This window comes from Lepidochelys kempii, chromosome 6, assembly GCF_965140285.1.
Source record: "Lepidochelys kempii isolate rLepKem1 chromosome 6, rLepKem1.hap1, whole genome shotgun sequence".
In the NCBI taxonomy this organism is placed as follows: Eukaryota; Metazoa; Chordata; order Testudines; family Cheloniidae; genus Lepidochelys; species Lepidochelys kempii.
In genome coordinates, this window is record NC_136385.1 from 11,245,359 (window position 1) to 11,257,505 (window position 12,147).

A 12,147-nucleotide genomic window follows, 5' to 3' on the forward strand; every position below is an offset into this window, starting at 1 on the left:
GAACGAGCCTCTGATAGTGTGGCTGATGTTATTAGGCCCTGTGATGGTGTCCCCTGAATAGATATGTGGGCACAATTGGCAACGGGCTTTGTTGCAAGGATAAGTGAATAATCCACACCCCTGCGTGACGCAGTTTTACCGACCTAATCGCTGGTGTAGATGAGGGCTATGTCTGCGGGAGAGCTTCTCCCACCAACATAACTACCACCTCTTGCGGAGATGGAGTTATTAAGCTGACAGGAAAGCCGGGGGGAGGGGCATGCGGGACCATGTGTCCCCCTCAATTTCTGTGAGCACCAAGCTGCCCTTGTAAAGCTTGCTCTGCTCGGCCTGCTGGGAGGGGAAGGAGAGGGGCTCTGTCCTTCTCCTGTTGTACCTCCCTCCCTCCCCTTCCCCCTGCACGTTTCCGGCTCACTTGGCCCCTGTCCCTGGTAGCTGGGCCCAGGTGGGGAGTGGAGAGGATGGGATGGAGACACTTCTCATGCTGAATGAGGGTGGCCTCTCTGGGTCACCCCAGTGGCTGCCTGCAAGAACCCAGCTGGGGAGGCAGTGGCAGCCGTCTCCCCGCCCGGGCCTGGCTGCCAGTCAGAGGTGCCAAGCAAGCCGGAGCCCCCTCCCCGCACTTCTCTCCGGCACATTTCCGGCTCAGTTGGCCCCAGTCCCTGGCAGCCAGGCCCAGGCAGTGAAGTGGGTGGGCTGCCCCCATGTCCCCAGCCAGGCTCTCTCACAGGCAGCTGCCGTGGTGCACAGAAGCAGCGACATGGAGAGACAACCCTCACCCGGTGTGAGGAGCAGCTCCGTCCCACCCCTACTGCTCCCCACCCTGGCCTGGCTGCCAGGGAGAGGGGCCGAGCGAACCGGAAATGTGCCAGGTGGGGAGGTGCAGCAGGAGAAGGACAGAGCCTCCCCCATCCCGTGCAAGTAACTCTGGCGGGGAGTGCACAGTGGCCCCAGGCTGGGGGGGCCAAGAGGGGGCGTCACTGGGGAAGGTGCCAGGAGCAGGTTCCTCTTGTTCAGCCCAAGTTAGGGACATTGCCTGCGTGCCTTCCCCTGCTGAGGTGTCCGCAATGGCACCAGAGCTCTGAGGAGTAGGGAAAACTGTGTTGTTGTGAGCCTCTCCTCCCCGCACACCCCGCCCTTGGCCCGGCCCAGAGGCACGTGCTCCCCACTCCTGTGGCCCCAGCCCCCCAGAAGGCAGCGGGATTGGCTGCTCTGGCCCAGGGAGGTGGGGCTGGAAGTTCCTCCCAGAGGTGACCCATGTAGTAGTCCCGTGCCGCCCCCCCCTCCCCCCCGCCCGCTATCAGCAGATTTGAGTCATCTCTACCCCGTCGGCTTAGAGTGTCTTCACCAGAAGCACCACTGTAAATGTGTCGTGTAGACCTGCCACAGTCTCCAGGAACAATCTCTTTAATGCCAAGTACAGAAGTAACCCCGCCCCTCTGCTCCTACTCGATATCCCACTGCTTCTCTCTCCAGGGATCGCCTTGCCACCTTAGGCACAGCATCGCACAGGGAGCTCCTGTTCAGCAGGTTTCCACAGGACCCCCTTCTGCCCTTCCCAGGCAGAGCTCCTGCTTTCAAGGATACAGCCCCGCATTTGGCAAGTGCGGCCTATGTTCTTGCTTCCTGAACCTTGCCTCTGGGCTGTATTAAAATGCGTGTTCCCATGGGCCCAGCTGATCCCGAATGCTCTGTGTAACCACTCTGCTTTGGGCCAAGCTTTGGGCCAAGGACAAATGAACACGTTTGTGCTGAAATAATGGAATGGTTACCTGCTCTGTGAGGTTTCTCCTCCAGCTCCATTGGCTCCTTTCTCATTGAGCTGCCAGGACTCTGGGTCTTTGAAAAGAAAGTTTTAAAACATAAATACCAGTTAAAGCACCAAAGTGGTGACCCTTTAACGGCAGGGCCTACGGTGTAACTGAGATGGAAGGCATTGGCCTGTTCCCTGTCTCTGTGTAGCAGGGAATGTACTCCTGGCATAAGAGTCATCTCTGCGTTAACTGAAAATGAGAGAAGCAAGCAGCCTAGTAAAATGGGTGTCTTGGGGGTCTGGCTTTCATTGTAGTGCCAGAGGGCTGGGCTTGAATCCTGAGGCAACCCTGATGGTGAAAGTTATGGGACTCTTAATTTATAAAATTCTGACCAGGTTAGAGAAGGGAGATTGGTCACACCTGTTCTCCCCATCCCCACAGGAACAAAGGAACGTTCGATGAAACTGCAAGATGGAAAATTCGAAACTGATCAAAAGAAATACTTTTTCACACAACATGTGATTAGTCTGTGGAACTCACTGCCACAGGAATTAAGACCAATACCTTGCTATCAGGGACCAGGATGAACTCTGGCATAGTGGGCAGATTATCCCACATCTGTTTCTGTGGGTTTTTTTATCCCTTCCCCTGAAATACCTGGTGCTGGGAACTGTCAGAGACAGGGCAAGATGGACCTTGGGTCTGATTCTGTCTGGCAATTTGTATGCTCCTAAACTGTGGGTTAGTTTCTGGGGTTTGGTGTGGACAAAACACAGAGGAAATGTCTGTCTTACCCAAAGCACTTAGAGAATGGCTGATGCAGATTTAATTCTCTTACGTATTGTGCCCCAGTCTGAAGTAAGAGCTGATGTTTTCATTATCTTTATAAAAGTCCAGTTCTTCTTTGAATCTTGCTAAGCTTTTGGCTTTGGTGATGGATAGTGACAGTGAGTTCCACAGGCTAATTACACATTGTATGAATAAGTGTTTCCCTTGCTCAGTTTTGAATTTCTCACTTTCAATTTCATTGAAGGTACTCTTGTTCTTTTGTTATGAGGCAGGGAGAACAGAAGTGACGAATCTCCCTTCTCCAAACCACTCAATGCAGGCTTTTATCATGTGTCCTCTTACTCATCTCCTCACTAAAGGAACCACTCTTCCAGTCTTTTCAAACTCTCTTCATAGAAGAGTATTTCCAGGCCCCTGATCATTCTCATCACCCTTTTGTGAACTTCCCTTAGGCCAAGTCTACACTATAAATTTACATCAGTATAACTAAGTTGCTCAGGGGTGTGAAAATCAGCACCCTAACCCCTGGTGTAGACTGTGCTATGTCTATGGGAGGACACAGCTACTGAGTCTCACAGAGGTGGATGAACTACACCAACGGGAGTCTCCTGTAAGCCCAGTAGAGTCTGCACTGAAGGGCTTCAGCGGCACAGCTGCCATATTTTATGTGTACACCTGCCCTAATTCTGCAATAACCCACATGAGATGGGTTGACCCAGCACTGCACACAGTATCCAGATGGGGCAGCCACACTAGTTTATACAACAGCATCAGAACAGTCTCTGTAATATTCTCCATCCTGTCCTACTACATCTGAACATTTCGTTTGCTTTTTTGAACGCAGCTGCACTTTGAGCAGAGGTATTCACTAAGTTGTCTATAATGGACCCAAGGACTTCTTCTAAGCTGGCACAGTTACAATGAACTCCTGTAAGGTTTATCAGTGTTTGAAATTGCTCCTTCTAACGTCCATTACTTTGCCTTTATCATCACTGAATTCCAGTGGTGCAAGTAGAAATCATTTCTTGCCATTACGGCACTCATGGGAGGGACACAAGGCGGGGGGCACGTGACCTCCCCAAGTGATCCTCCATGTGACTCCTCTCTGCCCAGCCCGGGGCCCCCACACTCTTCCCGTCCTCTCCGACATCCCCCGTTGTATATACAAACATCAACATGCTTAACTACTCACTTGCACCCCACATATGTAGTATTCATTTTGTTTATATGGAATATGGGAGTTGGGTGAGGAGCCATTTCAGCATACGTATGACTTATTAAAAGATAAATTTTAAGTAGAACTGTATCCTAAACCGCTTTATGGTATTGTACCCAAACATTGCATTTCAATGTGGGATTCAACTTCCTTTATAGGAACAGACTCCTGAAACTCTTACCACAAAAGTGGTCCATACTCATGCAAATAGTCCCATTGTCTTCAATGGGATTGATCAAATGATTAAGGGTTTACAGAATTAGATCCCAAGTTTGTAAATTGTTCTGGATGAAACTGACAATGTCTGAGCTGTCAGATCAGAAGGAGCTTCATTCAAATAAAGGTGGGCAGATGTGTGATAAGTCTTAGATCCGTTGCTAAGATGAGGAACATATTTTCAGCAAAGTTCTTGGAGATTCCTGAGGCAGCTGGTTTAAGGCCGTCAGTGTCCAGCATTATAATCTTCACTTATAGTTCTCTCACACACAAAGCTGGAAAATGAGGCATTTGTATTCTTTGTTTTACTGCTCCAGTTCCAGTTAACAAAAGGCATGTTCGACTAGTTTGGCTGGAAAGAAGAATTCTATGTACACTGAGGACAACACCTGATTCCCATCAGGCTGCAGCACTGGGCTGACATCAGAATTCAAACATCCGCTGGTCAATGCAAGCAGAGGCATTCCTCTAGTGATTTGGACTTGATGTGATGCAGTATGGATGTCATGGATAATTCAGACCAAGGGGGAGAAACAGAATAAAAAGCACTGTTTAAACACCTTCCGTCCCTCCCCCACCCCTCCTTTTTGGGGACTCCTGACCAATGTAACAGCACAATACATATGCTAGCAAACTTAAACAAAGCCTTTACGTTTGTTAGCATATGTATTGTGCTGTTAAAGCCATATAAAGAATGAATGCCCTCCCTAGCCATGTTCTGCTCCTTTAAGGAGCAGAGCACAGCCCCCATCCCCACCTCTCCAGAGCGGGGGGCTAGCTCCAAGATTTTCCAGTACCCCATACCTGCTAAAATGTCTTGCCAGTACTGCGTACTGGAGAGTACCACCCTACTTGCACTCCTGCTGAATTCCCTCTGCCTGGATATTGCCCATTCACCTTGCTTAGTTAGGTCTCACTGATTTTCTTCACAGGCTTCTGCAAATTTTGCTCCCTTCCTACTTAGCCCCCTATCCAGATATTTACTAAATATATTAAACCACAGTTTCCTCCCACAGACCCTTCTGACACCTCCATAGTTAAGCTATAGCCACATTGGGAATAGTGTCTTTTGTGCTTTACACAACAACAACAACATGGAGAACCCTCCTCCAGGCACAAATGATCTCAAATAGAGCTGGGCAAAAGTTTTCTACTTAAACCTTTTTTTCAGTTAAAAAATGCAGATTCAGTGACACCAAAATATTTACCAAATTCATGAAGATTTTGCCAAATTGTTTCAGTTAAAAATACTTTTTAAAATATATTTAAAATGAAGCATTTCATTTTGATATTTCCTAAACAAAATGTTTCAATTTTTCAGACCGAAACAAACTTTACTTAAAATATAAAATTAAGGAAATTTCATAATTTAACCATTAAAATCCATTTTAAAAGGCTCAAAATTGAAATGAAAGAAAATGTTTACTTCAACCTGCAATGAAAATTTTTTCAACTTTTCGATTAACCAAAAAAATGGAAAGGTTTTTTTTTTTTTTTGCTTTGACACAAATTTTTCAGCATTTCCAGTGAACCGGGAAAAAACGTTATTCACTCAGCTCTAGTCCCAAATAACTATGTCCACTGAGCATGCAAAGACAAGGCTCAGCTACATACACGTGGTTGCTCCAGCTGGTTCCTAGCAGCTTCCAAAACACAGAACACAGTGAGCACCACTAGAGGGCTCCCATACTAGTTAAAGAGATGCTACCTTATGCACTACAGAAATCATCTGTTTTTTCCTTCTCTTTGTTTTCTTTCTTTTAGACAATATCGGATCCATGATAGAACTTTGCTTCTTTATCAACCAGGTTATTGAAAGTTTAAATACATTTCCCATTTATCTGGGATTTAGAGGCTACATGTGGCTGATCCAAATGTTTATGACCCAACCTTTCTTTCACCTCCTTTGGCTGGGAAGCGGAGCCTGTGAGGTTGTTTCTCTCCACCTTCAGACCAGGGAAGAGTATAAAAATATTGCTTGGGCATGCAGGAGTGAAATCAGGAAGGCCAAATCACACCTGGAGTTGCAGCTAGCAAGGGATGTTAAGAGTAACAAGAAGGGTTTCTTCAGGTATGTTAGCAACAAGAAGAAGGTCAAGGAAAGTGTGGGCCCCTTACTGAATGGAGGAGGCAACCTAGTGACAGAGGATGTGGAAAAAGCTAATGTACTCAACGCTTTTTTTGCCTCTGTCTTCACGAACAAGGTCAGCTCCCAGACTACTGCACTGGGCAGCACAGCATGGGGAGGAGGAAGCGGAGAAAGAAGTGGTTCAAGACTATTTAGAAAAGCTCGACTAGCACAAGTCCATGGGGCCGGATGCGCTGCCTCCGAGGGTGCTCAAGGAGTTGGCGGATGTGATTGCAGAGCCATTGGCCATTATCTTTGAAAACTCATGGTGATTGGGGGAGGTCCCGGATGACTGGAAAAAGACTAATGTAGTGCCCATCTTTAAAAAACGGAAGAAGGAGGATCCAGGGAACTACAGGTCAATCAGCCTCACCTCAGTCCCTGGAAAAATCATGGAGCAGGTCCTCAAGGAATCAATTCTGAAGAGGAGAGGAAAGTGATCAGGAACAGTCAGCATGGATTCACTAAGGGTAAGTCATGCCTGACTAACTTAATTGCCTTCTATGATGAGATAACTGGCTCTGTGGATGAGGGGAAAGCAGTGGACATGTTATTCCTTGACTTTAGCAAAGCTTTTGGTATGGTCTCCCACAGTATTCTTGCCAACAAGTTAAAGAAGTATGGGCTGGATGAATGGACTATACTGTAATGTGGATAGAAATCTGGCTAGATCATTGGGCTCACTGGGTAACGATCAATGGCTCCATGTCTAGTTGGCAGCCGATATCAAGCGGAGTGCCCCAAGGGTCAGTCCTAGGGCCGGTTTTGTTCAATATCTTCATTAATGATCTGGAGGATGGCGTGGACTGCACCCTCAGCAAGTTTGCAGATGACACTAAACTGGGAGGAGTGGTAGATACACTGGAGGGTAGGGATAGGATACAGAGGGATCTAGACAAATTAGAGGATTGGGCCAAAAGAAATCTGATGAGGTTCAACAAGGACAAGTGCAGAGTCCTGCACTTAGGACGGAAGAATCCCATACACTGCTACAGACTAGGGACTGAATGGCTAGGCAGCAGTTCTACAGAAAAGGACCTAGGGGTTACAGTGAAAAAGAAGCTGGATATGAGTCAACAGTATGCCCTTGTTGCCAAGAAGGCTTACGGCATTTTGGGCTGAAAAGTAGGAGCATTGCCAGCAGATCGAGGGACGTGATTATTCCCCGCTATTCGGCATTGGTGAGGCCTCATCTGGAGTACTGTGTCCAGTTTTGGGCCCCACACTACAAGAAGGATGTGGAAAAATTGGAAAGAGTCCAGCGGAGGGCAACAAAAATAATTAGGGGACTGGAGCACATGATTTATGAGGAGAGGTTGAGGGAACTGGGATTATTTAGTCTGCAAAAGAGAAGAGTGAAGGGGGATTTGATAGCTGCTTTCAACTACCTGAAAGGGGGTTCCAAAGAGGATGGATCCAGACTGTTCTCAGTGGTAGCAGATGACAGAACAAGGAGTAATGGTCTCAAGTTTCAGTGGGGGAGGTTTAGGTTGGATATTAGGAAAAACTTTTTCACTAGGAGGGTGGTGAAGCACTGGAACAGGTTACCTAGGGAGGTGGTGGAATCTCCTTCCTAAGAGGTTTTTAAGGTCAGGCTTGACAAAGCCCTGACTGGGATGATTTAGTTGGGGATTCGTCCTGCTTTGAGCAGGGGTTGGACTAGATGACCTCCTGAGGTACCTTCCAACCCTGATATTCTATAATTCTATGATCTATGATTCTTCACTGGTGACTCCTGCTGGTGTTGAATGCTGGTCTCTTGTCCTGGCGATAGCAGAAGCCTCTTGTTGGGGGGAGATATGATTTTATTGAAGGATGCAGCCTTTCCTCTGGGATGTGGTGCAAAGGCCAGTCACCCTGGCCTTTGTCACAACTAAATGACCCCAATCCAAGTTGTTTTTCATGGAGTTACAACTTAAGAACCCTCATAAATAGAGCTGGGCACATTTCATAGAATCATAGAATCATAGAATATCAGGGTTGGAAGGGACAACCCTTTTAGGGACAACCTAAAATTTTTTTAGGTGAATAATATATTGGCCAAAAAATGCATTTTTGAGGCAACAAAACTATTCCAAAAATTTGATCTAATCTGGCAAATTGTTTTGGCTGGAAAAAAACAGGGAAAGAATTTGAAGACATTGAAGTAGCTTATTGTTGGCAATTTCAAAACAAAACATTTCAACTTTTCACCCTGAGTTTTCATTTCAAAATGGCAATTTGTTTTGAAATTTAGCTGAGTTAAAAAATGAAAAAACACGTAAAACAAACCCAAAATTAAATAAAAAATCCTTCAACTCAAAATGGGGGGCTTTTTCAGATTTTTTTAGTTCAACCCCTGAATTGAAAAATCAGGTATTTGCTCAGCTCTGCTCATAAAGTCAATTGAGATGCAGGCTGTGGCTGCGCTCTTGGTACGCCGTGCATCACAGTTAGGCCCATATACCAGGGCTCCAAGGTCAGCACTGGCTGCTGATTGGCAGTGCAGTTTAGGATTTTGGATGTGACCCAGAAAGCCATAAGTGGCTTGGGATCTTACTGTTGAATATTCCGTTCTCTCCCCATGAGATACCTCTACAGCTACGACCAGCGAAGTAGGCCCCTGGTTTAACAAACAGGGATACTTTCTGCAAGGAATTCACAATCTTGCAACTCACTTCACACCTCCAGATCTGTTGACCTTCGGGGATTACAAAACTCATCTGTTTTCTTGGCTTGCAGGACTGGGATAATCTGCTCTAACTCAGCCAGGTGTTATAGGGCTGGATGCAGAAATGGCTGGGAGAGATTCTTTCGCCTGGGTTATGCTGGAGGCCAGATTGGACAAACATTGGGCCCTGCTGGCCTTGGAATTGATGAGCGTGTGAATTGTGGGTTATTGGTTTTTCATTTACGTGTCTTTGAACAGAAGTACTTGGTGCTTCTAAGGCTATTAAAACCTACAGTCAGAGATAAATATGCTTTGCATAAATCGGCCTAAATTTTCAGAAGAGGCCGACTAATATTTGGGCATCACCACAATGTTTGGCTGCCCAGCTAGGGTACGTCTACACTAAGACCAGGTTTTCACTCAGGTTTAAGCCTAAACCCACTTCCGTTCACACAAAATCAGTCTGACTCAGATCAGCCAGCACTCCAGACCCTGCTAGGGGATGGGTCAGAGCCCGAATCCCACCTTGACTGTCATTTTACAGTGTGGACGCAGACCCAAGTCAGAAGGTCCGTGTAGTGCAGCATGGAAGTGTTAGCATGGCTGTGAGACCCAGGCCCAGCAATTGTAAACACAGCTTTACAATGCAGTGTGGACGCTCAACTTCACTTAGTTGAAAATCCAATTTTCCATTAAAAACCAGTTTGGATGGAAATATTTTGACCCGCCCTAGCTGAAAGAAATAATCATAAATAGCAAGAAATCTCAAGGCAGATTAACAGTAATAAATCTAGATCCATTTGCCATTAAAAAACAAAATTAAAAGACTCCGTTCTAGGGTCTGCTCTGGATTCTCTGTGTAGGAGCAATCTCGGGTATTTTAAGAGCTGCTGGAGCAGCTTTACAGCCCTCACCTCCCAGCCCGCTGGCCCGCAGGGTGCTCCCAGGGTAAGGGGATGCCAGTGCAGCATCCCTATGAGAGACTCTGGGCCATTTAGAGGTCACTTGAGGTAACGGAGAGTGATGCCATATTCACCCCTGACATGAGGTTGGGTGAGGTTCTCTGGCCTGGGTTATGTAGGAACCAAACTTAGATGATCATAACAGTCCCTGTGAATTTAAACTAAAAAAGTTTGCTGGCCAGACTTGAACTGGGATCTTGCCCTGGGCCACCAACCAAGCCAGCTTGCCTGCTAATTGTTGGAATAACGATGCTCAGCTGATGTTGATCAGGTTAAATAAAACTCCCACCTCATCTGTTACCCCAGCAGCACGGCACTGCAGCTGGGATCCAGGTCCCAATTCCCGTCCTGAACCCAGCAGACGTGCTTCGTCTTGGTTCGGTTCTGAAGTTCTCCGTTCTGGGTGCAAAACAAACAACAAGTGAAGATCACCAGTTTTTACCCATCCCAGCATCCTTCACACATGCCTCGTGCCCCTCCTTTCCGGAGCTGTCCTGCAGGACACAGGAAATGAGGAAACCGTTTGGTTCTCTATAGTTTGGACAGGACTTTCTCCAATTGGCTGCTTGTTCCAACCCTCCCCCTCCCCAAAGTCTCTTCACCTCCGTTTCAATCCACACCTGCCCCTTTTATCCTCTTCTCTCCTGCCCTGTCCCCCTCAGCCTCTCTTCTGGGTCCCCTCTCACTTCTCTTTTCTGTCCATGTAGCTGGTCCCCACCTAACTAAACCCTCTGGAAAATAGAAAATTGATTTGCCACCATCCCATTGGTCACTCTGCTGGTGTGTCCTACCCTTTCCCTCACCCTGGGTCTGTCTGGTTTGTTGAGATCGTCAACTCTTCGGGACAAGGACATCTACCACTCTGTGTCTGTGCAGCGCCTAGCACAATGAGGCCACATTTTTGGTTGACCCGAGACACTGTCCTAACAAACATGATTCCTAATGACAATAAGGAAACAGGCTCTCAACTTCCTTTGAATCTGAAGACAAGGCCATTGTGGAGAAGCTAAAAGAATTCTTTGCATTGGTTTTCACTGCGGAAGAGCTGAGGGAGATTCCCACACCTGAGCCATTCCTTTTAGGTGACAAATCTGAGGAACTGTCCCACGTTGAGGTGTCAGTAGAGGAGGTTTTGGAACGAATTGAGAAGTTACATAGCAATTAGTCACCAGGACCAGATGGTATTCACCCAAGAGTTCTGAAGGAACGCAGATAAGAAGTCACAGAACTACTAACTGTGATTTGTAACCTATCACCTAAATCAGCTTCTGTACCAGATGACTGGAGGTTAGCCAATGGGCTGCCAAATTTTTTAAAAGGCTCCACAGGTGATCCAGGCAAGTACAGGCCAGTAAGCCTGACTTCAGTACCGGGCAAACTGGTTGAAACTATAGTAAAGAACAGAATAATCAGACACAGAGATGAACACGATTTGCTGGGGACAAGTCAACATGGCTTTTGTAAAGGGAAATCATGCCTCACCACTCTACTAGAATTCTTTGAGGAGGGTCAACAAACAGGTGGACAAGGGTGATCCAGTGGATACAGTGCACTTGAACTTTCAGAAAGCCTTTGACAAGGTTCCTCACCACAGGTTTTTAAGCAAAGTAACCAGCCATGGGATAAGAGGGAGGGTCCACTCATAGATCAGTAACTGGTTAAAAGATGGGAAAGAAACAGTAGGAATAAATGGTAATTTTTTCAGAAGGGAGAGAGGTAAATAGTGGTGTCCCCTAGTGGTCGATACTTGGACATATTCATAAATGATCTGGAAAAAGGGGTAAGCAGTAAGGTGGCAAAATTTACAGATGATACAAAGCTACTCAAGACAGTTAAGTCCAAAGCAGACTGTGAAGAGTTACAAAGGGATCTCACAAAACTGGTTGACTAGGCAACAAAATGGCAGATGAAATTCAGTGTTGATAAATGCAAAAGTGATGCACATTGGAAAATATAATCCCAACTGTACATGCAAAATAATGGGATCTAAATTAACTGCTATCATTCAAGAAGAAGATCTTGGAGTCCTAGAAAACATCCACTTATTGTGCAGCAGTAGTTAAAAAAGCTGACCTATAAGGAGAGATTAAAAAGACGGGGACTGTTCAGCCTGAAAAGAGATGACAAATGACAAAGGTCTATAAAGTCATGAATGGTGGAGGGGAAAGTGCATAAGGACATGTTATTTACCCCTTCACATAGCAGAAGAACCAGGACGCACCCAGTGAAATGAATAGGCAGCTGGTTTAAAAACAAACAAAAGGAAGTCCTTCTTCACACAAAGAATCAACCTGTGGAACTCATTGCCAGGGGATGTTGTGAAAGCCAAAAGTATAACTGAGTTCAAAAAAGAATTAGATAAGTTCATGGAGGATAGATCTATTAGCCAAAATGGTTAGGGATGCAACCCCATGCTCTCGGTGTCCCTAAGC

At 46.3% G+C, this 12,147-nt stretch overlaps 1 protein-coding gene across 7 annotated transcripts in view; it reads right to left on the reverse strand.

Moving 5' to 3' along the window:
- Positions 1 to 12,147, reverse strand: part of LOC140913636 (E3 ubiquitin-protein ligase rnf213-alpha) — a 175,638-nt gene that overhangs the window by 130,981 nt on the left and 32,510 nt on the right. For all 7 annotated transcript variants that reach the window (XM_073350365.2, XM_073350364.2, XM_073350366.2 and 4 more), the window contains 2 exons: positions 10,005 to 10,114; positions 1,773 to 1,839 (listed from right to left, as the gene is read on the reverse strand). In XM_073350365.2, coding sequence (XP_073206466.2) covers positions 1,773 to 1,839; positions 10,005 to 10,114 — 177 coding nt within the window. The remainder of the gene's footprint in view (positions 1 to 1,772; positions 1,840 to 10,004; positions 10,115 to 12,147) is intronic.